The 23252-nt window shown below is 36.9% G+C and overlaps 2 protein-coding genes across 2 annotated transcripts; one reads left to right on the top strand and one right to left on the bottom strand.

Annotated features, from left to right (window-relative positions):
* The first annotated feature begins 1972 nt into the window (after positions 1–1972).
* LOC102028949 (olfactory receptor 6N1) lies at positions 1973–2911 on the top strand. The gene has a single exon (XM_005400159.2). The coding sequence runs from the start codon at positions 1973–1975 to the stop codon at positions 2909–2911; it is 939 nt and encodes a 312-aa protein (XP_005400216.1).
* Positions 2912–15346: 12435 nt separating this feature from the next.
* LOC102028628 (olfactory receptor 6K6) lies at positions 15347–16349 on the bottom strand. Its single transcript, XM_013522345.1, has one exon. It carries the CDS (start codon positions 16292–16294, stop codon positions 15347–15349), a length of 948 nt encoding a protein of 315 aa, XP_013377799.1. The 5' UTR covers positions 16295–16349.
* Positions 16350–23252: the final 6903 nt, after the last annotated feature.

Raw genomic sequence — 23252 nt, 5'->3', positions numbered from 1 at the left:
GTACAGACACTCATTTTGCAAACAGTGTAATTTCAATACTGACAATGCAATAATGGTTAAAAACATGACTCTGGACTAGACTAATACTTCCACAGAGCAAAAATAAAGAGTGGATGAAAGTGAGATTTCAGGTACATGGAAGAAAGAATTTTATCAAAATGAGGTGTTTCAACAATGCAGATGACTATCTTATTGGCAGGGAGCTTCTGGCACTGTCAGCCCTGTCAGGGGCTTTTTGATCAGTTTTGGAGATTTCCTAGGAATAGATATTTTTATGGGTAAAGAAACAAGAGTTTTTACTCATCTGAATAAAAATGAGAAACATAAGGACACTGATGTTTTGGTGCCAATGATTTATTCTGCTGTTTTAGCTTTTCGTCTTTCTTTGAATATTAAAAGCTCTTTTATTTTTTATGAATTAATAGGAATGTATGACAAAATTAAAATGTTCTCATGTTTCAATGAAATGCAAAATTATAGGGGTTCCTTGGAGGTGGTAATTCCTAAACCTTCTAACACTAAGTCAATGTTTATTGATTTAGCAAATTTTGAATCATTTGTGGTTCTGAGGATGGAAGTTTTGATGAAGAGGTGATGGTGAACATCTAATTAATGATGAAGAAGAAACTGAAAGACAAGAATTAGAGGCAGTGAATACAGTCAACTTGTGGAAGAGTTTTTTGGGAGTGGATAGAAAAAATGGAGTAGGAGATGTGAGATAGAAGTTAGCTAAGAGAAAGAACATGGAGGCTTGTTTTATGTTTGACATGTTAGAGTAATAGTTTATTTGTATACTGATGGAATGTTCTGGTATAATGTTGTTTAGTAATTAGTAATTTATATATTAGAATATTAGCTTCTTTGTATACCATCATGACTATAGTCAGTAACAATACTTTGCATTCCCAAAAATGCTGAGATTGGATCTTAAGTGGTTTTATCACAAAAATAGCTATGCGAGTGATATTCCCATTAACTGGCTAGATCTTGTCATTCCGCAATGTATATATACTTTAAAACATCATGTTATACATAATAAATGTATACAATTTATGTCAATTAAATAATCAAAATAAACAAGAAAAATAGTTTCTTAACTCAGAGGCCATATTTTACTTGTCTGGTTAGCCTATGTTGTAAGTAGAATGTCTAGAAAACATGTAATAATCTTTTGTTAATATTGCCCTCAACACAGATTATAAATACTTGTCATCTGTAGAATCAATAAATCAGAAGTGTGCATTTGAGGTTGGTAAAAAGGAAAAGTTACAGAAAATATTGAGAAAAAGACCAGTTTGGAAATAGACTTGTGCTCTGTTTTTTCTTACTTCTTTCATTTACTCAAACTTCTTAGTCTAGACAGGGACTTTCACCATTGTCCAGAAAAGGTCTAAAACTGTCTTGTATACTCCTGAAAGATCATGTTATGTCTGGTTTTCCATGAGAAGATGGGAGAGAGTGAGGGGAAAAAGAATGATGCTTCAGTAGCCAGGAAGTTGAGGAGGAAGATAATTTGAAATTAGAAATCAGAAAATGTAATTCAAATTAGATATACTTGGTTCGCTATACTACCAACATTATATCAATAGAAATGGTTTATACCTTAGAAAAATGTATATAAATGGTAATATACTCTTCAGATAAAGAATATTAAAATTTCTAAAACTTTTATAGATTACATTAAGACAATTGGGTTACAGGATGGAAGATGGCACCAGACCAGGGCTGTGTAATCAACAAGGCATTTAAAATCTAATGATAATGTTGGACACTCTGACAGAAGCTGTTTAACTGGATGTAGGAAGAGGGGTCAGATTGAAATGTATTTTCATTTTTATTTTCTTGGGAAGTCTTTACTCTGAAGGTGAAGGGAAGGCAAAGGCACTTTGAACACGTCTTTGTTGTGACTTCTGTGGCTCAATTTTCTTGCTTATTCCTCCATACCCCACCTTAGGGACATGAATGATAAACAATGGGCACTGGAAACTGGAGCAAGGTAACAGAATTCATCATTTTGGGCTTCCCTCATCTTCAAGGTGTCCAGACTTACCTCTTTTTCTTGTTACTTGTTATTTACCTCACAACTATCCTAGGAAACCTACTGATATTCCTGGTGGTCCACATGGACTCCCGGCTTCACATACCCATGTACCAATTTGTCAGCATTCTTTCCTTCTTGGAGCTGTGCTACACAGCCGCCACCATCCCCAAGATGCTGGCAAACTTGCTCAGTGAAAAGAAGACTATTTCATTCTCTGGATGTCTCCTGCAGATCTATTTCTTTCATTCCCTTGGAGCTACTGAGTGTTATCTCCTAACAGCTATGGCTTATGACAGGTACTTAGCTATCTGTAAGCCCCTCCACTACCCCACCCTCATGACCCCAGCACTCTGTACCAAGATTGCTGTCGGCTGTTGGTTGGGAGGCTTGGCTGGGCCAGTGGCTGAGATTTCCTTGGTGTCCCACCTGCCTTTCTGTGGTCCCAATCGCATTCAACATATCTTCTGTGACTTTCCTCCTGTGCTGAGCTTGGCTTGTACTGACACATCTATCAATGTCCTGGTGGATTTTGTGATAAATTCCTGCAAAATCCTGGCCACTTTCCTGTTGATCCTCAGCTCCTATGTGCAGATAATCTGCACAGTTCTTAAGATTCCCTCAGCTGCAGGCAAGAGAAAGGCCTTCTCTACCTGCGCCTCCCACCTTACTGTAGTTCTCATCTTCTATGGGAGCATCCTCTTCATGTATGTGCGGCTGAAGAAGAGCTACTCCCTAGATTATGACCGGGCTCTGGCAGTGGTCTACTCAGTGATCACCCCCTTCCTCAACCCCTTCATCTACAGCCTACGCAACAAAGAGATCAAGGAGGCTGTGAGGAGGCAGCTGAAGAGAACAAGGTTACTGGAGTGAGTAGGGGTGGAAGAGGGCAAGGCTGGGATTGAAACTATGGTGACCACAGAAGTCATCAGTGATCAGGGATAGAAAATCAAATGTTCTGTGTATTTTTCCATGGGGTAGTGAGGGTGGAACAAGTACTGACTGGCTTTCAGTATTACAACAACCAATATATTGTATGTTAAAATCACTTTCAGTTTGTGAACAGAGACTGGAAAAATTACACTGTCTAACGACAAGCTACATTATGCAATGATTATTAAAATCATAAATATTTGTGTATCATTCCTTCAATTTTTGTCAGATTTGCATCTTACCCATTATGTGTATATTCAGATTTACTTCATTTAATATAAACCCATTCAGCTATGATCTAAACAATAATATTTATTAAATAAAATTCAGGCAAAAAGAAATGATTTTTCATTTAAAATCAAGTAATACCTAAAGCATTCATATAATAAAGGTTGTGTTTTGGAATCACTTGTATTTGAGTTTAAATCCTAGTTCACTCAATGACTTATCATTACTTGATAGATATACAGTAAAATTGCAGGATACAAATCTTAATTTCATCATTTGATAGCAGTATTTTCTTTTAAAATTTTTGGAAAATTAGTGGTAAGATCTCTGACCACAGTACAGTGTCTGACTTATAGCTGATACTAGGATGAAAGTTAAACTTATTTTTGCATATTTTATTCTCCCCAGATTTCTGATTTTTACTCTGAATCTTAGGATACAATACAGTAATTCATAAGTAAACAAAATGATTTTCTGGAACTTAAAGGTGAGAAGTAAATCAGTCTGAGGTAATACTTATGAAGAGTGTAGTTTGTCAGATATCTGTTCCAGTGAGCTGTATTAATGATTATTAGTGGCCCTAATATATATATGCTCCTTGTAAAAAGTAGGAATTGAGTAAGTGGGAGAAAATAGGATTAATTTTATACTGAAAATTTTCTTTATTTCATTCTAATCCTTCTGAAATACATGAAAAATTATGTGAAAATGTAATCCTAGTATTTAGCATATAAAAAATCTGGGGATTTAATTGTTAACTGGTAGCATTAAGGATTGTTTGTGCACATGAACATTTTGTGAATTGAGAACCTAAACTTGACTATAAGAAAAAATTAAAACCATTTAATAATATTCCGTAACAATTTTATTTCTACTATCTTAAAAATATCAACCATCCATCCTTTCTTCCTTTCAATCCAACACATGTTTATTCAGATTTGTTACAGTATGTGTAAGATACAGGGATAAGCCCTAAATAATGAGATAAGCATTGCACAGTTCCCTACAGAAAGCCCCACGTAGGGTCCAGGTCTCCCACCAAGCATTATGGTACACAACTGCAAACTAAAGGTGAAGAGAGAAAGTTCTGCAGTTGAGGAGCTCTGGGATGACCAATGTTCTCTGTGGAACAAAATGCCACGAGTTCGAAAGCTCATGGTTTTTATTGCTATCAATCAGGCAAGTAAGTTGTGGTCATGGCAGAGCGCTAGGAAAAAGAAATTTTGCTACATGAATACCTCTAATTAGCAATACAAGTATAACTTGATATATGCAAGGCTTGAAACTTTACTATTAGAAAGGTATAATTCTTTCTGGGTCCCATGGCCTCAGCTGAGATGTTATCTCATGTCTTAGCCCTGGAATCTCACAGGCCCTTGCTTGAGCTCCCATTTCAGCCATCTGTATAGAAGCTAATCTCTAACCTGCGTGTTGTCACCTTGCTATGCTGAGACTCACTGGACCTTGGCAAGACTTGATCACATTCTTTTGGTCAGTGAAAGGAACATCTACTGCAATATAGCCATCTCTGCATGTCTCAGTGAGTAGGGTTGAAGGAGAGTTATGGAAAGATTGAGGCAAGGGGCTTTGTCTCTCAGGAGAATGTAGTTTGACAGTCTCTCCCATTTCCTGTTCTTAAAATGTTTTAAAAGAGTTGAGGGCCAGAACTTTGAAATTATAATTAATAAGAATGGCATTGCAGTAATGAAAACTATTCTTAAGTGATATGATCTTATTTTCTACCAAAAACAGAACTGATAAGAAAATTTAGTAAGATTGTAGGATACAAAATCAACGGTTCTATACACCAAACATAAACTAGCCAAAAAGAAATCAAAGAAGCAATTCTATTTATGATAGCTAACAAAAAATAAAAGAAACAAAACATAAAAATTTTGGAATATATTTAACCAAAGGGGTGAAATATGGGTTCAATAAAAACTACAAAATGTTAATGAAATGAATTGAAAAGAGCATAAATGAACAGGTAATCTGTTCATAGATTGCAAGACTTAATATTGTTAAAATGACCACACTACTCAGAGCCATCTATAGATTAAATACAGATCCCTACCAAACCAGTGGCATTCTTCACAGAAAAAAAAATCACATAACTATGAAAGACTTCCAGTAGCGAAGGCATTTAAGGAAAAATAGGTAAAGCAAAATATATCACAATACTTGACTTCAACACATAATAACAAGAACAGCTCAATACTGACATAAAACAGACATATGGATTAATGAAACAGAGTAAAGTAGCCAGAAATAAATTCATGCACTTGCAGCCAATAGAGCTGACAAAGGTAAGAACAGTATATATTGGAGAAAGCACAGTCTTGCTAAAAAATTCAGAGGGATGAGGGGAAATTAGATATTCATGTGCAGAATACTGATGTCTATATGACACCATAAACATAAACCAACTACAAATCAATTGCAAGTTTAAATGTGAGTCTTGAAACTATGAAACTACCACAAGAAACAGGAAAAACATTCAAGGATATTAGTATAGGCAAAGATTGCTTGGCAAAGATTTCTATTTTTTGGCCAGCCATCACATGCCTGTAATCCCAGCACTTGGGAGGCTGAAGCAGGAGAATTGTTATCAGTTTGAGGCCAGCCTGAGCTACATAGGAAAGTTCAAGGTCAGCTTGCACTGCATAGTGAGGACCTGTCTCAAAACAAACAAACAATAAAAAAAGAGTTTTGTCTTTTCTATAATTGAAAAGCTTTAGCGTAACAGGAAAAAAGTAAAATAAAATATATCAACATAGTGAGGAAACAACCTGAAGAAGGGGAGAAAAATGTTTTCAAACTGTCAAATTATTCATCCAGTAAGGGATTAACATCCAGGTATATAAAGAACTCAAACAAGTAGAGTGGAAAAAACTTCACAAATAATCTGATCTTAGAATGGCCAAGTGAAATGAATAGACATTTCTCAAAAGTAGACAAATGGTCAACTAGCACATGAAAGATGTTCGTCATTAATTATTAAGAAAACAAAAAGAAAAATCACAGTAAAGTATCACCTCACTCCAGTTAGAGTGGCTATTATCAGAAACATTTTTAAAAATGACAAAAGCTAGCAAAGAAATAGAGAAAGTAATACACACTGTTGGGTGGAATGTGTAAATTATTAGAGCCATTATTGAAATTATTATGGAGGCTGCACAAAATGTTAAAAATAGAGCTATCATATGATAAACAATTCAACTACTGGGAATATATCCAAAAGAAAGAAAATCATTATGACAGATATCTATACTTCCATATAGCTTTATTCACAGTATCTAAGATAGAGAATCAGCAAAGGTGTCCATCTATGAATGAATATATAAAGCAAATGTAATCTGTATATACAACTGAATATTATTCAGCCATAAAAGGACTGAAATTCTGTCATTTTCACCAACATGGATAAGTCTGGGTGACATAATGTCAAGTATAATAAACCAGACATAGAAAGACAAACATCACATGCCATCACTTATATGTGGAGGTTGAAAAACTGATCTTATGGAAGAGTGGAACATAGGGCTGGGGGTGTGGCTCAGTAGTAGAGTTCTTTCTTTGCATGCATAAGGCCCTGGGTTTGATTCCCAACTCCCCCCCGCCCAAAAAAAAGAGTAGAACAGAGATCAGCAAGGCTTGAAAGGGAGGAAGGAGGAATGCAGAAAGATTGGATAATGAATTCCAAAATAATGTTAAGAGGAAGAAGTTCTAGTATTATATAGCATAGTAGGGTCAATATAGTTAAGAGTAATTTACTGTATATTTGAAAATAACTAGAAAAGAGAATTGTGAATGCTTTAGCATAGGGAAATGATAAATATTAGAGGTAATGGAAATAGTAATTGAACTTCTTTGATCATTACACTACACAGATATGTATATTACACTGTACACATAAATATGTACAAGTCTCATCCACTACTTAAAAATAAAAACAAAAAAGAATGTATGCAAATGAACAATAAACACATGAAATGGTAGATATTTAGAGAAATGCAAGTCAAAAGCATAATGAGATAACATTGTGCTTCTACTAAGAAGATTACACTTAAAAAGTCAAATAACCACATGTGTTGGTGAAAATATAGGGAAATCAGAACATTTGTACATTTCTGGTAGATGTAAGGTAGTGAAAACATTTTGAAAAATAGTCTAGCATTGTCTTAGAGTATTAAAAACATAATAAATCATATGATCCAGCAATCCTATCCTTAGATGTATGCCTAAGAAGAAAATAAAAAAAATTTAGATGTCTGCCAAAAACTTTATGCATGAATGTTTATAGCATAATTTTGCATAATAGCAAAGATGAGACAATCCAATTTTCTATTAATGCAGGATTGGATAAGCCATGAAGATTGGATATGTATATTAAATAGAGGAAGACACAAATGAATGGACAGAAGAATTCATGCATAGGAAGAAAAAATATTGTTAAAATACCTATACTACCAAAAGCAATATACAGATTCAATGAAATTTTTATCAAAATTTCAGTGACTTTTTTTTTAACAAAAACAGAGAAAAATTCCTAAAATCTCTATGGACCATGAAACACTAAATAATCAAAGCAACCTTGAATACAGAGGACAAAGCCAGAAGCATCACATTACTCAATTTATAAACTAACTACACAACTATAACAATCAAAACACTATGGGAATGGCATAGAATTTCTATATGGAAAATCATATAGGAAAGCAACCATGTAGATCAATGGGACAGAATGGAGAGCCAAGAAATAAATCTACACATTTATGGTCAGTTTATCTTTGACAAAGCTGCTAAGAATGTACAGTGGAGAAGTAGTGTCTTCAGTTAATGCAGTCAGGAACACTGGATATCCACAAGCAGAAGAGTAAAATTGTACACTTATCACAACTTATATTCCAAAACTCCACCAAAATGGATTACAGATAAAATTATAAAACATAAAGAGATAAGTTTTCAATAATTTTTTTAAGTGGTAGGAAATTATCAATGGTTATTGTTTTATATATTGTTATCTACAAGATAGTTTCTCAGGAAACAAATAGACAAATAATAGTGAGTTACAGACAAAAGAGGTAGGACATTATCAGTAGTTGTTGTACTATACTTTGGTATCTTCAAAGTGGCTTCTGAAGAAAATAAATAGAGCTATACATGAGTGACCTATTGAATAATCATTAACTTTTCTCAATGGTTGTTGTAGGAAACACATAATAATAAACATACATCCATTTATGAAATAGGATAGGAGCAATACAAACATTAGAGTTATGGATAGATTAGTAGGAAAATATCAATGCCTGCTGTAATACGTGGTGTTACCTTCAAAGTGGTTTCTCAAGAAGACAGAGATATGCAAGAAGGATCTAACAAGTAGTTACAGCCTAAGGGTTGTCAAAAATTGCATATTACCTCCTCACCAGTGACTCTTGTCACTAAGGTGTGACAGCTAGAAGGAAGGCCAGGATTGAAAAGAGGACTGAAAGACTTGAAGATGTGTCTAGCAACAGGCTGTTTTCATGTTTCTCCATAGTCATGATTACCCACAGCACCTCCATGGAGAGGACGATCTGGCCAGAGGGAGTAGTGCCCCGGGTCCTCTCATTCCTGTTGGACTAACTGGTAGCATGGGACTGAGCTTTGGGGCCTCCACTTCAGAGGGCAGATCGATCTCCAGTGGTCACCTTTGCATTTAGGGCATGGCCCATGGGACCTCTTAGGGCAGTTCCTCTTGAGGTGGCCTGGCTTTTAACAGTGGTAGCAGATGAATGCAGTTGTCGAGTTCTTCTTGGGGCCCTGGGAATCAGACTTGGGGTCTGTTTCTCTTAGTGCTGCAGCAAAAGCAGCTGCTTTTTCTCAGTCTCTTTGTTTTCTCTCCTTGGCTTCCTCCTTGTCCTGGCTATAGAATACTGAGGAAGCAATTCTTACTGACATCTCAAGTGAGCCATCTTGGGGGAAAGCTATTCTTTGTAGCTTTTTCTCTCCAGCCTCCCATAGCACTGGGACCCCACAACCAGTTAGTGTCCTCTCCCCAGCCGTCAGCACAGGCAGCAGGAATCTTGCTGCAGACCTCTCCGGAGCTCCACCACAGCCTGTACTGTCAGGGGAAGAATGGCTTCAAGGGGGTCTTCCCAGGTATTGCACAAGGTCCTCCTGGTTTACAGCTTCCCAATAGCTCTCATGACCTCGGTCCTCAGGACCTCTGACTCCTCAGGCTTAGTCTGTATTCTCATGTTCTCCGAGTCCTTCTTCAGCAGCTGCTCCTCCACTGACTCTGGACCTTTCTGGTTCTCAATGGCAGAGGCAAGAATGACCCATTGTGTGGCACATATTCCCAGGGGTTTCTCCATGTTTGATTGATTCACACACATTCGTGGGTGGGCCTCTGTAGCCTGTGCATAGTGGGCCAATTGTGTCATTGTTTCTCTGTGTCATGGTAATTCTCAGTTGAGCAGTGGTGGCCGGCCTGAGGGTTGGTGCGTAACAGCACACCCTGCTGCATGGCTTCCCAGGCGCTGGGGGCCCTCCTTCCAGGCTCCTGTGAGGCAGGCAGCCAGCAGAAAGACTGGCGTTTCCTGCCGCGCAGCTTCCCGGGCAACGGAGCCCCTACTCCCGGGTGCCTGTGAGGCTGGGGGCCGGCCCGAAGACTGGCGCTAGAAACATAAAAAGATAAAACTACTAAATGAAATCACTGGGAAAAATCTTCATAGGCAATTGAAGAGACAGCGTACATTAGGAGAGAAAATATTTGAAAAACATACATATTTGTTGATATCATATACTGACATGGATGCCTCTCCCTTTGCCCTGCTTCCTTTGCTCTCATAGATATCCATCCATCTGTTCTGTCAGCTAGCCCAGTCTGTCATCCACTATCTAAGAATCCTTCATCCACTATCTAAGAACAACACTTGTATAGGACTATGCAAATTTAGGTAATCTGCAGAATGCTGTGCTAAGATTGCTGGCATTTGTGGACCCTTACTATAATGCTAAATGTAGAACACAAACAAAATGACATTAAGAACAAGAAAAAAAAATCAGAAAATAAGTCACATCAAAATAAAGTTTGACACTGGTCTGCATAGTGCAAGGGATATCAGTGTGAGGAATGTTTTATAAAATTTGCAGGAATTAGGAACAAGGTTGAGATGCAAAAGGGAAGAATTTTGTTTGTTTTTTTTTAAAAACCAATTTATGAGCTTCAGTTATGAAGAGAAATTGTATCTATGTGGAAAGAATCAATGTTATTCGAACAACTGGGCATGGTGGTCCATGTCTATAGTCTAGCACTGGAGATGCTGAAGCAAGAGGATTGCTGCAAGTTCAAGGCCAACCTGGGCTGCATATCAAGACCATGTCTCCAGGGGGCTGGGGATTTAGCTCAGCGGCAAAAGCGCCTGCCTGGCAAGCGCAAGGTCGTGAGTTCGGTTCCCGGTACCGGAGAAAAACAAAAAATACAAAAAAAAAACAAAACAAAAAAAAAAAGACCATGTCTCCAAAAACCTAAAAAAAAAAAAAAAAAAAAAAAAAAAAAAAATGTGCTGGGTTGAAAGAGAAGGGAGGACCACAGAAAAGACTGCACATTGAAAAAGATAGAAACAAACAAGAAAACAGTCAGAAATATGAAAAGCCAAACCTTTAGAAGGAAATAAAAAATAAAATACCTTGAGAGCTGGAAACAGTCTGTAAGGGTCATTACATCTTATGACAAAGAAAGCAATGTAACTGATGTATAATGGGATTTCTATTAATAGCAATAATAATTCATTGGTCCAAAGGTCTCTAAAAACCAAGCTCTCATTCATGTGATAGTTACTGAGTCCTAAGAGAATTCTTGTTCTGACTCACACTTTTTAATTAAATAAATCTTGAACGATTGAGGAGTGAACCCACTTACCATTTCATGTGTAATAATTAGTGATTACATTTATTCACTGAATGATACATTCTCTTTGAAATTCTTGTTAGTTTTAGTGAATAGAATGAAAACTCTGTGAAGTAGATATGCAATCAGGTGCAATAAAGACCTCACTCAGGGGCCAGACATAATTGAGTTTCTGCCCTAGATTCTGAGGAATTAGCTCTGTGTCCTTGGCTAGCTATTGAAACTCTGTTTCATGATTCTCATTTGAAAAAAAAAATATTTATTTCATAAGATTGTTATGATGATAAATGAAGAATTAATGTGAAATTCTTAAAATAGGCTCAGATATTGTTAAAACAAGCCCCACTTCATATGCTTATAAAAGAGTTTATGACTGGAAATGACCTTAGTGATCATCTAATCCAGCTGACCTCAAATCTTACAGAGCATCAGAACTTTCTCAAGACACTTTCAGAAATGTAAATGCATGGGTTGTGTTACTATGGGTTATGGGGTCAGAGAATGGGTTTCAAATTTCTTGTATGTGACAAAGATTAAGACATAGCAGACAATGACAATGAACAGGGATGAAGTTTATTAACATGGAACTATGATCAGAGTAAGAGGATTTGCTCTGGCAAAAGAAAAATGACAGGATCTCTGAAGGTATAAGATCTACCACTTTAAGTGTCCCACCTATGGTAGGGTGGTGTCATTGGGGTCCTCAGAGCAGGATTGACAGAGTGCTGACTTATGTCTGCTGCATGTGTTGTACATATCCCTTCACCTAATTCACTCTGTTATAATTGTGTATGTAAGATGCAATCCATTTGCATGACCTTTCATGAACTCCAGGAGAAGAAAGGTTTCTCTAGGGCAGTGGTGGTGAACCTATGGCACCTATGCCAAAGTGGGCATGCAGCACCATCTCTGTTGGCACACGAGCCAATGCTTGACAAATTATCAACATGCATATAACTGCAAAGATCACATCATTTATTCAAAGCCATGGTAAATGCAAACTTTACCTTTTAATTAAAAGCTGTTTGTGTCATTGAAAACTCTATTATTGTGTTTTTCTTTTAAGACACAAAATGCTAATGTACGAGTTGTTTTTTCTAAACTAAAACCTCAGTATTCAGGTTTAATTTGGTATTGGCACTTTGTGACAAATAAGTGGGTTTTGAGTTGCAGTTTGGGCACTCCATCTCTAAAATTTTCACCATCACTGCTCTAGGGCATGCAAGGAGGTCCAGTGCTCTTGCATCTTGGTTTGAAGTTTTGAAATTTTCCTGGTAAGACTTGAGCTCTGTCCCAGCCGGAAGATGAGCACTGCTGCTCCACTGGGGCTAGCAACTCACTGGGATGGTAAACTCCATATTAGTAATGCATTAAAGATAACAGAGTTTAAGGAAAGGAGGATTTTTACTCATTGGTTTTCAGGCATTCTGCCCACATCATCTCTTCCAGTGGTCTACACACAGCTTATTTCTCTCTATTTGTTTACTTGTCCTTGACAGGATCTTTTCACTGTTATAATCCAGTCACCCTGATACAGGAAAATAGAAACTCCCAACCTGAATGATATCTGGGACGAATTCCTGTTCTCTAAAATCAAAGAATGAATTTTAGGAACAGCAGAGGTTAAGAGCAGAATGTATTTACTGAGGGAAAGAAAGCTCTGTCCAACAGAGGGACAGAAGGGGGCCCCAGTGGGTTGGCAAGGACCTTGCCCTACCCAGGGATTTTATAGAGCAAAACGACAAGGTAAGGTGGGTCCAAGATAGGGGGAACATGGGAAATTACAAAGTAGGCATGAGGTGGGACAAAACTATGGTCAGCCAATAAGATTACAAGTATAAGTGTTCAGGTAAAATCGATTAAATTGTGGTCAAATGGGGAAACGAGTCATGTACCAAGTGGGTATGAATACAGAACAGGGGCTTTTACTGTAGGGGGTTGGGCTAGTGACTCTTCCTGGCTTTTTCTAGGTGATTGCTACTTATTTAGAGTATCAATCCCTGATGTTCATACCTAGGGAGGTATGTGGGTGTATTTGTTTAGTCCTTTGTCTTGAAGTCTGGCCCACAGCAAATACGTATCTTTCATGTTGGCTCCTGCAAGGGCCTTCCCTGTCTGACTGCCTATAATGTTTCTAATTTAGCTGCCTATCACAACATAACTACAAAATAGGAACCTGAAGACCAAAGGGTCAAGTACACCATCTAAGATGGCAATTTAGCTACAGAAAAAGGCAAAATTGGTTCTGGAATTCTCTTCAGTAGTGTTTCCACGATCTATGCTAGCTTGAAGGCTGGGAAAGAACTAGTGCCCACCAGCACTAATGAGAGCTATAAAACTTCTGGGGAAAGGAATTTGTGTAATTCAATTTCTTGAATATCACATAGATTAGATGAAATTATATATTTATTGGGAACTGAAAGTGCAATAGAAGATGTAAGATTAAATCATATCTCTATCACTAATTACCTAGACAAATTTAGACAAGTCATCAAACTCATGTTGCCTGATAAATTTATTTTAAGGTATTTTTAATTCCAAGAGGATTAATATACAAAATTTAAATAGTAATGTTACTAGATTCTGGGGTTCTGTAGACTCTTTCCAGGTCCCTTGTGTCCTCAACAAAAAACTGGATAAGATATGTCAAAAAGGGAGTGAGGTTATTCCTTACTAAAATTATTAAAATGATGTCCTTATTAAAATCAGGAAAGAGCTATGCTCTGCAGAGTAAAAGTGGGTCAGTGAGACAGTTTATGGTGACCACAAGGTTAATGGCAGAGATCTTTTGTAGCCCTCTTCTTCAGGATGACATCAGATCTAGACCATCTTATCAAAACCTGGTTAATTTTGCACCAGATGAATTGGAAATGGCACCTCCTGATTTCTCCTAGGTGCAGGTCTTGGGAACTGTGTTCTATTCATGTTTCCCTAATCTTTGTGATTGACAGGTCATGCTCACTTGTTCAGCTGGTTTGCCACACCCTGCTCTCCTGTCTTAGTAAGAAGAAATATAGAGAAATACAGTGAGCTAGTCCTATTAATAATCTTTGTGAAATATCTTTGATGCTAAATTCTGTAGCACAACATGTATAAGGTCAATCAAAGTTTGCTGAATTGAGGTTGTGAATTAAATAAGTTTATGTCAAGATATTTTATTTATGTGACATGCTCAATGACAGGGGGAATTCATTGCTAGGAAGGTGCTAGGGGAAATTTAACGGTAGCCATTTCCAGAACTGTAGCAGCTGAAGTATGTTTTCTATCCTGCTTTCTGCCCTAACTATCATGTGAAATCACAGAAGAGAGGATCAGGAGCCCATGTAGTGAAGTTGGATAGTTGAAATAAAAGTAGATAAAAAGAAGAAGATAAGAAACGCTGTAAGTTTAAAAAACAAAACTGTGGTTGTAGAACACGTCGGGTTTAATTTTTTTTCTTTCTTTTCTCCCAGAACATAAAGCTAACAAATTTCCTTTCACCTGCAAATGTATTCAACCATTCCCTTTTTACTAACAAATGAATTTCTTTCACCAATGAACAGACTACCTCTTTTCACCTGTAAAATAAGCTTTTCCCTAGACATGGGTCACTATCTTTCTGTGAGTGGGACATTCTTTCATTACCTTTTTTGTGGGTGGGCCATAATTTTCCAGAGACCTAAGAGGAAACCTGTAGATTCACATATTCCACAAATATCTGCAGCCAAAAAACACATAAACATTCCCAGCTCCAAACTAGTTTGGCTATCACCTCTCTTTTTCTGGAAGACCTATGTTTTATTTCTTGGAGTGTGCATTTTTAAATTTAAATTTCTGTCTAAAAAACCCTTCCTGTGTCTTTTACTCATGCACCCTAAAATTTATTTTTCAGTGATGAAAAAGGGAGTCAGTGAATCTGCAAACCTATTTAATAAGCAAAGTGGGTTAGGTTCCTTAAATCAGTTTTAGGAACCTCCTTGACCCCTGTCATATGACAGTAGTAGAGGATGAGAAACAGAACAAACTGTGTTATAGAGCAGGATAATCTGCCCATGTATACTGGTTCAGCTATAGTAAGTAATGCTGGTGGGTATTGAAAGAAATAGACTATGCAGTTGCCACTCCTGACTTGGAGGCAGAAGTTTATCCTTCTTGTAAACAATAATCTAAAAGTAACTGGGGCAATAGAAAAAGCACATAACCATGGACAAGCCATGAAAGGTGAGATTCTGTACTTATAGGAGGCTTCTCAGAGTTTGCAGGATTCAGATCTACCTCCCTGCCCCACCCACTGCCTTTTGATAGCAGAAAAGCCTCCTGATAGCATCTTTCATGTCCTTGTTTCTCAGGCTGTAAATGATGGGGTTGAGGAAGGGAACAAGGACAACAAAAGTGACTGCAATGGCTGTGTCCCAAAACACTGAGTAAGTGGCTGAGAATCGCAAATACATGACAGCCACACTGCCAAAAAACAGCAAGAACACAGCAAGGTGAGCAGCACAGGTAGAAAAGGCCTTTTGGAGACCCTCAGCAGAGGGCATCCCCAGAATCACCACAATGATGCGAGTGTAGGACAGGGCAATGACCAGGAAGGAGGCTAAGATCTCTGCTCCATGAATGGCATCCATGATGACCACGAGGGATGTATCTGTGCAGGCCAAGCTCAGCACAGGTGTGAAGTCACAGAAGATCTGGTGGATCTGGTTGGAGCCACAAAAAGGCAGTGTGGCAATCCATGCAATCTTAGGGAGCACAAGAAGGAAACCACAGAGGCAGGATCCAGCTGTCAGCTGGATAGAGAGTTTGGAAGTCATGATGGTTGGGTAACGGAGAGGATGGCAGATAGCTATGTACCTGTCTATAGCCATTGCTGTCAGGACACAGCCTTCTGTGATACCCAGTGAGTGGAAGAAGTACATCTGCATGAGACAGCCAACTAGGGAGATAGTCTTCTGCTCACTGAGTAGATTGGAGAGCATTTTGGGGATGGTGGTTGTGGAATACCAGGTCTCCAGGAAAGAGAGGACGCTGATAAAGAAATACATGGGGGTATGCAGGGCCACATCCAGCTGGACAACAATGAATATTATTAGGTTCCCAGTTAAGATAAATCCATAGATGAGAAATAAGGGAATAAAAAAAAAGAGGCCACCTTCATGCATATTTGGGAACACAGTGAAAAGGAACTCGGTCACCATTGTCTGATTCCCAAGTGTCATCTGTGAAAGAAGGAAAAACCATAAGGAAATTCCTGGAATTTGAATATAAATCACCCATTGAAACTCATCTTGCCCCTTTTCTGTAGTCAGTTACTTATGCTGATAATGGGATCCTAAACAAGGCATTTACAAACATCTCTCAAGAGCTGTAGTCCCATGATAGAAACATCTGAAACATTTCCAGTGAGGTGTCTAAATGATCTTTTTTGTAATCATCTTTAACTGATGTCAAGAAAATATAAACAATATAAGAAATTTAATTTTCTGGACATTTAATTTTTTGGAGGCTCAGTCACTTTCATTTCTGAGTTCTCCTCCTCACTCCCAGTCCTCCTGGGTTTAACCTTTTTTTTCAAATATTCTCAACACCTGTTCTTCAGAAAAAAATATTTTTACAAAGGCATTCTCAGGAGACCTTCTCCAATAATTCTTCTCTCTGTTGCTTTGCTCATCTTTTCCAGCAGTTATATTTAGCCTAAATATTCTTTATTACTCAGCCTGCCTTTCCCCACCGTTGGTTTGTGTCTTTTTCTTACCAGATGTTAAGTACCCAGACATAAGGAAGCATTCCTCCTCATATTCTCTGCTTTCTCTGTATCTTTTCCTCTGGTAGTGATTAATAGTTGCTCAAAGATTCTGTCCAGAATCTCACCTTGCACCTGAGTACTAAGCATTTCTGGACAAGCACATAACTCCACCTGCCACTCCCACACATCCCATCCCATCTATGGAGGTGATATCTAAGAGCCGAAGGAAGTAAAACACTATAGTATGTTTAAAAAATCACATTGACGTCTATCTTTATTTTTTTTTTTATTTTTATTTTTTTTGGTTTTGGTTTTTGGTTTTTCTCCGGTACCGGGAACCGAACTCACGACCTTGCGCTTGCCAGGCAAGTGCTTTGCCGCTGAGCTAAATCCCCAGCCCCTGACGTCTATCTTTAAAAGAGTGCGACAAAAATCAGCTGTCGTGGAAATCAGAATCTACTTGTTGGTGAGGAAGGACAACAAATCATTTGCAAGGCTAGGGCTGGAGGTTTAGCTCAGTTGCACAGCACCTGCCTGGCAAGCATGAGGTCGTGAGTTCAACTCCCGGTACTGGAAAAAAAACAAAACAAAACAACAAAAAAAAAACATTTGCAAGGCTGACTAAAATCCACGAAAGCAGTATGCATTACCTCTCACCTTGTCTGTTTTCACATCTTTTTCACTAGTATTCTTACCTCTAAAGAGTTACTCAAAAAGTGATTATTTCTATGCATGATTTGTTGCTGCTTTCTTTTTCAAAATATTAAAAATAAAATTCACAACTTTAACCTGATAATTATTGCCATATCTAATATGGTTCCAATCAAATTTTGGAGCCAAATATCTTTGTCAGGTTAGATCAGTATCCTGCATTTTTATTTTTGCTGATGCTATTTCTCATTTCCTTCTAGTTTCTTGATGTTCTATTGGAATCATAGGTAAGGTCTATTGAATGTTCCCATTGACGTGGAAATCTACTGATCTCCATTGCCAGAAGTATTAACTTTTTCCTCTGTCCTTTAATAGTACTCATTTTTCTTTCTTTATGACACTAATATATCCTTTCTTGCATTTTAAGTATTAGCATATTGACATTCTCTCTCCCAAGTAGAATGAAAATTTGTTAAGAGAAATCATGCAAGAGAAATGAAATGATATCACTGAATGCTTCCTCTGCAAACGCCGTGATGCTAAGCACTTTATACTTAAAATTTTTATTTCCCTGATTTCTACTTACATTATGAGTATTGTGGTTGAGGCAGAAAAATTGAGAATCAGAGAAAAGAAACTTGCCAAAATTAACAGCTGGAAACCAAAGTGGTAACTTGGAAACCAAGACTTTTTCAGAAGCTCACTACTATTTTTTTATGTCACAGGGTAAGTAGAAATCAGAATCCACCCTTCATTATTTCTGTTTTCTACTCTTGAGCACTTCTATGTTGATAAGACTGTCTTGGGAGTAAGATAAGAGACTGGATATAATTTCTTCAAGAGTCAAAGTAGATTGAAATAAATTCACTGACTGTGTCAGATGTCTCTCCAAATCCTCATTCTGTCATAGGTGGAACTTTTTCAGAGGCACCTGGATCTAGAGTGTGTGATGTTAAAATTGATTCATAAAACAATACTAGGCTCAAGTAGCCTAAACAAACTATATGAGATAAAATAGCTGTGGTCATACCTTGCTTGCTTTGCTGCTTTCTGCCTGCCATGAACTGTTTCTTCTCTGCAATGCCTGTCCAGCACAACACCCTGCCTTGGAGCCAGCCATGATGGACTGAAAACTACAATGTGAGCTAAATAAACTTCTCTTCCCTTATCTTGTGGGTGTTGCATATTTTTTTTTCGGCATTAAAAAAAAAAAAAAAACTAAGACACGGAAAATTAAGAAAATTAATTTACTAGTAGGTAAGATGCTTTTGATACTGTGCCTCAGGGTTTGAGAAAGATACATAGAAGAGACTGGCTTTGAAATAGAATAAACAATAGCAATCAGCACAAAGGGAGAGCCTTCAAGAGGAATGCTGTGAGTGACTGGAGGTGTCTCTGACTAAAACATTTACTTCTCTTTCTTGTCTGCTTATCTTTTCAGCTTAAAGCAAAAGACACTGACAGATAGCAATGAATAGTCATTATGGAATATACAGAGCACGAGACAACAGGGCTGTAACAGTAAGCAAGAAAATCCAATGCTAAGAAGCTCATAAAAGCTGAGTATAGTGACTACCACATTGCTCTAAGCTGGAGGCTCTTCTCCTTAGTAACATTGTTTCACTATTCATCGTTCAAACATCTGTTCCCCTGACTCTAAGGTGGTGAGTTTGTGCTGTTAACTGCTATAGTTTCAAGGTGAATAAATATTATTCCTGCTCCTGCAACTCATAAAGGACATAAAGTAATTCAAGAATAACAGATAATTAGCAGTGCCCAAGGAGCTCAGCCTACACCTATTGCTTGGGTACTGAAAAGTTGCAACTTCGATTCTAGTTATGTAAAGGAATACAGTAACCTGTCCTGTGGGCAGAGCCCTGCAGGAGCCTACAATTTGTTTGAGCTTTAGCAGAGTTTTAGTGCTTAGATACTAGTACCTTTATCTGTTAGGTAAACTATATTTTTTCTAACAACATCCTTTCAGATTTTTTCTGTCATTATTCAATTTTCTTTTGGTACAGGAGATTAAACCTAGGGCCTTTAAACTGAACTACATTCCCAGAACTTTTGTTAATTTATTTTTTTTATTTTGAGGCTGGGTGTTGTTAAGTTGCTAAGTTTTCCAGGATGAGCTCAAACTCATGATTCTCTTGGTTCAGCTTCCAGAGTGCTGTGATTACAGGTGTGCACCACCCCACCTGGCCTCATTATTCTAGCTCTTTTACTCATGAGCTGAAATTCTAAACATAATGGAGTTTTGTGCTGAAGGGCAACAGCTGGGTACTGAGGAGCTAAAGGCATAAGGAGAGTATGGGCGGGCACAGTACCCTCAGAGGTTGCTGCCCTGTCAACAGCTGTCTGTCTCACTCACCCTGCCTGAGATCACCAAATCACTCCTTAGCATCTCTCCACTCACCTGTACTTTTTAGCTGGCTGATGACTATGTAGATGTCTCTGAATCACTTCAGGGATTACATAGAATGGAAATATCATCTTTCTTGGGAGTTCTCTGTAGATGATGCAGTATTTAAGAAAAATAGTCCATCTCCTTCTCCCCTCTAAGGAACAAATTAGGCGGAAAATGCAATTTAGTAATTAGACAATCCCCTGGGTGAGGTCTCAAAAACTTTTCTGTAGCTATAAAGCCTTGTCTCTTAGATAGGAGCATCAAAATGGGTCCTGGCATCCAGAATAGCTGAGGAGTTCACAATAGACTACAGACTGGATCACAGTTTTCTTTTAATATGCATCAGTAAACACCACTTCTGCTTTTCATCTTTTTAAAGTATGATTTCCATTCCCTCTAAAATACATGTAATTTTATAAAATAAGTATATTATACATTTTAAGTTTCAAAATATGTATTTCATTCGATCTTCTAAAAAAACTGTATGCTTAAAAATTGTTATCATGGTAGCCGGGCATTGTGGTAACTGCTTCTAAACACAGGACTTGGGAGGCTGAGGCAGGGGGATGATCATGCGTTGGAGACAAGCCTGAACTATGTAGAAAGACCTTATTAAATCAATCAATCAATAAATAAATGTTATCATGGTGAACTGGTGTGGTGGTGTGATCCTAGCATTCTGGAAGTGTAAGGGAGAAGCATCATAGGTTTGAGCCCTTCCTTGAAAATTAGTGACTTAAGACACAGCTGGGGATGTAACTCTGTTCAAAGGCCCTGGGGTCATTTGCCAGTACTACAAAAAAAAGTCAATATGATAAATTTTATGTTACTTACTTTTATCGCTATTTTTCAAACTCAATTTGTAAACCAGACACTCTGGCACAGGTTTGTAATCCCAACACTCTGGGAGACTGAGGCAGACACAAGTTCAAATCCAGCTTGGACAAATTAGTAAGTTAGTAATATCTTGTCTTGAAATAAAAAAAAATAATAAAAGGCTTTAGGTTTGGCTCAATTCAATAAGTCTGGGCACAGTCCTCAGTTCCACAGCATAACTGAGTAAGTAAATAAAGAGTTAATGAGGTATGCATTACAAGAGACAATTTCCTTTCAATCATAAGGCCCTATGTATAAATTGTGATGAATTTTGGAATAAAAATATTCAAAAAACTCTAAATTCCAAATAAACTCAATGGTATATTAGAAAACATTTTCAAATCCAAGATGAAAATGATTCCAAAATATGCAGTTGATTAACATTAAAGATTTATTAATATTATTCACTGATATCTGACTAAAAGGGAAAACTACAACTTTACCAATAAATGCAGAGAAAATATTTCATGGAATTAACCCTTATTTGAGATTCAAACAGCTCAGTTGTGGGACACCACTGGCTTTAACCCCTGTTTTAAGAAAGAAAATCTGAAATTTTATATAGAAAGCTCAAAAGATGTAAAACCAAATTTTAAGTGAAGCTTTAGCAATTAGATGATGGATAGGTATCCACAAATATATTTTACAACTGTAATTATATGTACCTATGGTCAATAGAAAGTGTAATAAGAATATCATCTGGAATGTCAACAAAAATGAAGATTTCTACTATAAAATGCATATCATACCTACATCTACCATTTTATAAGACTTTTAGAACGTAACGGACAACTAACTATATTGATGTATATACTGTTGAGAATCTCACTAGCATAACTATACAAATCACTGACAAATCAAACTATTACTTCAATGCAGTTTCTATCCAAATCCTATTTTGGATAGGAAGGAGTGGATCATGTCAAAGTGAGTGCCAAGATACTAAAGGTGAAGATTAAAATAGTGAAGTTCTACTATATGTCATAGACCATTTTAAAACAATGTAATAAATCATGTATGCAGGAATAAGTCAATACAATAAAGAAAGAATTTGGTGCATTTTGAAGTTTGACCTAGGATAGAAAAGGCACAGCAGATTATTGGGGGAATGAGAGATGTAGCTGACACAGTTAGGCCTGTAAGAAAAAAAAAAAGAGGTGTTTAATAAATAAAATATATTTAAATAAAATAAAATAAAAGTTCTGACCTCATTACATGCTCTCCAAATTAATTACCAATAACAATTTAATATAAAAAGCTAACTTGAAAACTTAGAAAAAAATTTAGGAGATTTTTATTACTTAATGTAGGAAAGAAATTTAGACAGTTCATTAGATATGTAAACAATAAAGGAAAAGACTGATTACTCAACTATATTACTTTTTCCAATGACCAAAATCACCATAGAGATGAAATACACAATAAGTCACATTTGTAACATGCTTCACTTACAATTATTTTATTTTATTTTTTTTTTTTTTTTCTGGTACTGGGAATCGAACTCATGACCTTGTGCTTGTGAAGCACGTGCTGTGCCACTGAGCTAAATCCCCAGCTCTTTCCACTTACAATTATTATTATTTAGTATATATTAAGAACTCCTGTTAAAATGAACAAAAGGAAGAAACAATGAATAATCAAGTGAGAAAAAAAATACGTATGTATATGTGGAAGAGTGTTCAACCTAAGTGATAAGTAGGAAATATGGTCAAAACAATAATGTATCATTTGACAACCAAGAAACAGGAAATATGGTTCCACAAAATGTTTGATAGGATGTGTAATAAAAATACTTGTAAAAATTCATGCATTGCTGATGGTAGACAGACTTTGGGATACAATCTGGCAGTATCTAATAAAACCACAAATACTCTACAATTCAAAAACTATGGCTAAAAAATAAATTGGCACATTTGCGTAAGACAGCACTGATTTTCTTTTAAAGCTGCAGTTAAAACACTGACATGAACAATTCTTTTTTTTTGGTTTTTCTCTGGTACCAGGAACCGAACTCACGACCTTGCGCTTGCCAGGCAGGCGCTTTTGCCGCTGAGCTAAAGCCCCAGCCCCGAACAATTCTTAAAAACATAATTTTAAATAAACAAATTTTAAAGTAATACCTAAAATATGATCCTATATAAAACTAAACAAAATAATATGCATTCTATATATATTTAAATAATATATGTGTATGATACAGTAATAAACACAAATTTAGGTTAATAATAATGTGTACTATGAGAGAAAAGAAATGGATAGGAGACCAGCTTAGAATGGAATTCAAAATTATTGATAACGTTCTATCTGTTAAGTGAGGTCATAGTTTTTTTTGTGAACAGAAGATGGAAAAGCGGAGACAGAAATAGAGATAAAAAGTAAAATACTCTTTTGAGACAATAAAGGAGGGGCAAAGAATGGTAGTTTAGTGACCTTATAGCAGCAATGAGTAGAGGAAGAACATGCAGCTTAAGTTGAATATAGTTGAGTGTATTCATAA

The sequence above is a fragment of the Chinchilla lanigera genome, unplaced genomic scaffold (genome assembly GCF_000276665.1).
Source record: "Chinchilla lanigera isolate Chin_1 unplaced genomic scaffold, ChiLan1.0 scaffold00067, whole genome shotgun sequence".
Classification (NCBI taxonomy): Eukaryota; Metazoa; Chordata; class Mammalia; order Rodentia; family Chinchillidae; genus Chinchilla; species Chinchilla lanigera.
The sequence above is the reverse complement of the archived record's forward strand: the minus strand, read 5'-3'. Positions and strand labels throughout refer to the sequence as shown.

Bases quoted from the DNA above. Each gene is read 5' to 3' on its own strand.
- LOC102028628 (XM_013522345.1), bottom strand. From the start codon at position 16,294: ATGACACTTGGGAATCAGACAATGGTGACCGAGTTCCTTTTCACTGTG.
- LOC102028949 (XM_005400159.2), top strand. From the start codon at position 1,973: ATGGGCACTGGAAACTGGAGCAAGGTAACAGAATTCATCATTTTGGGC.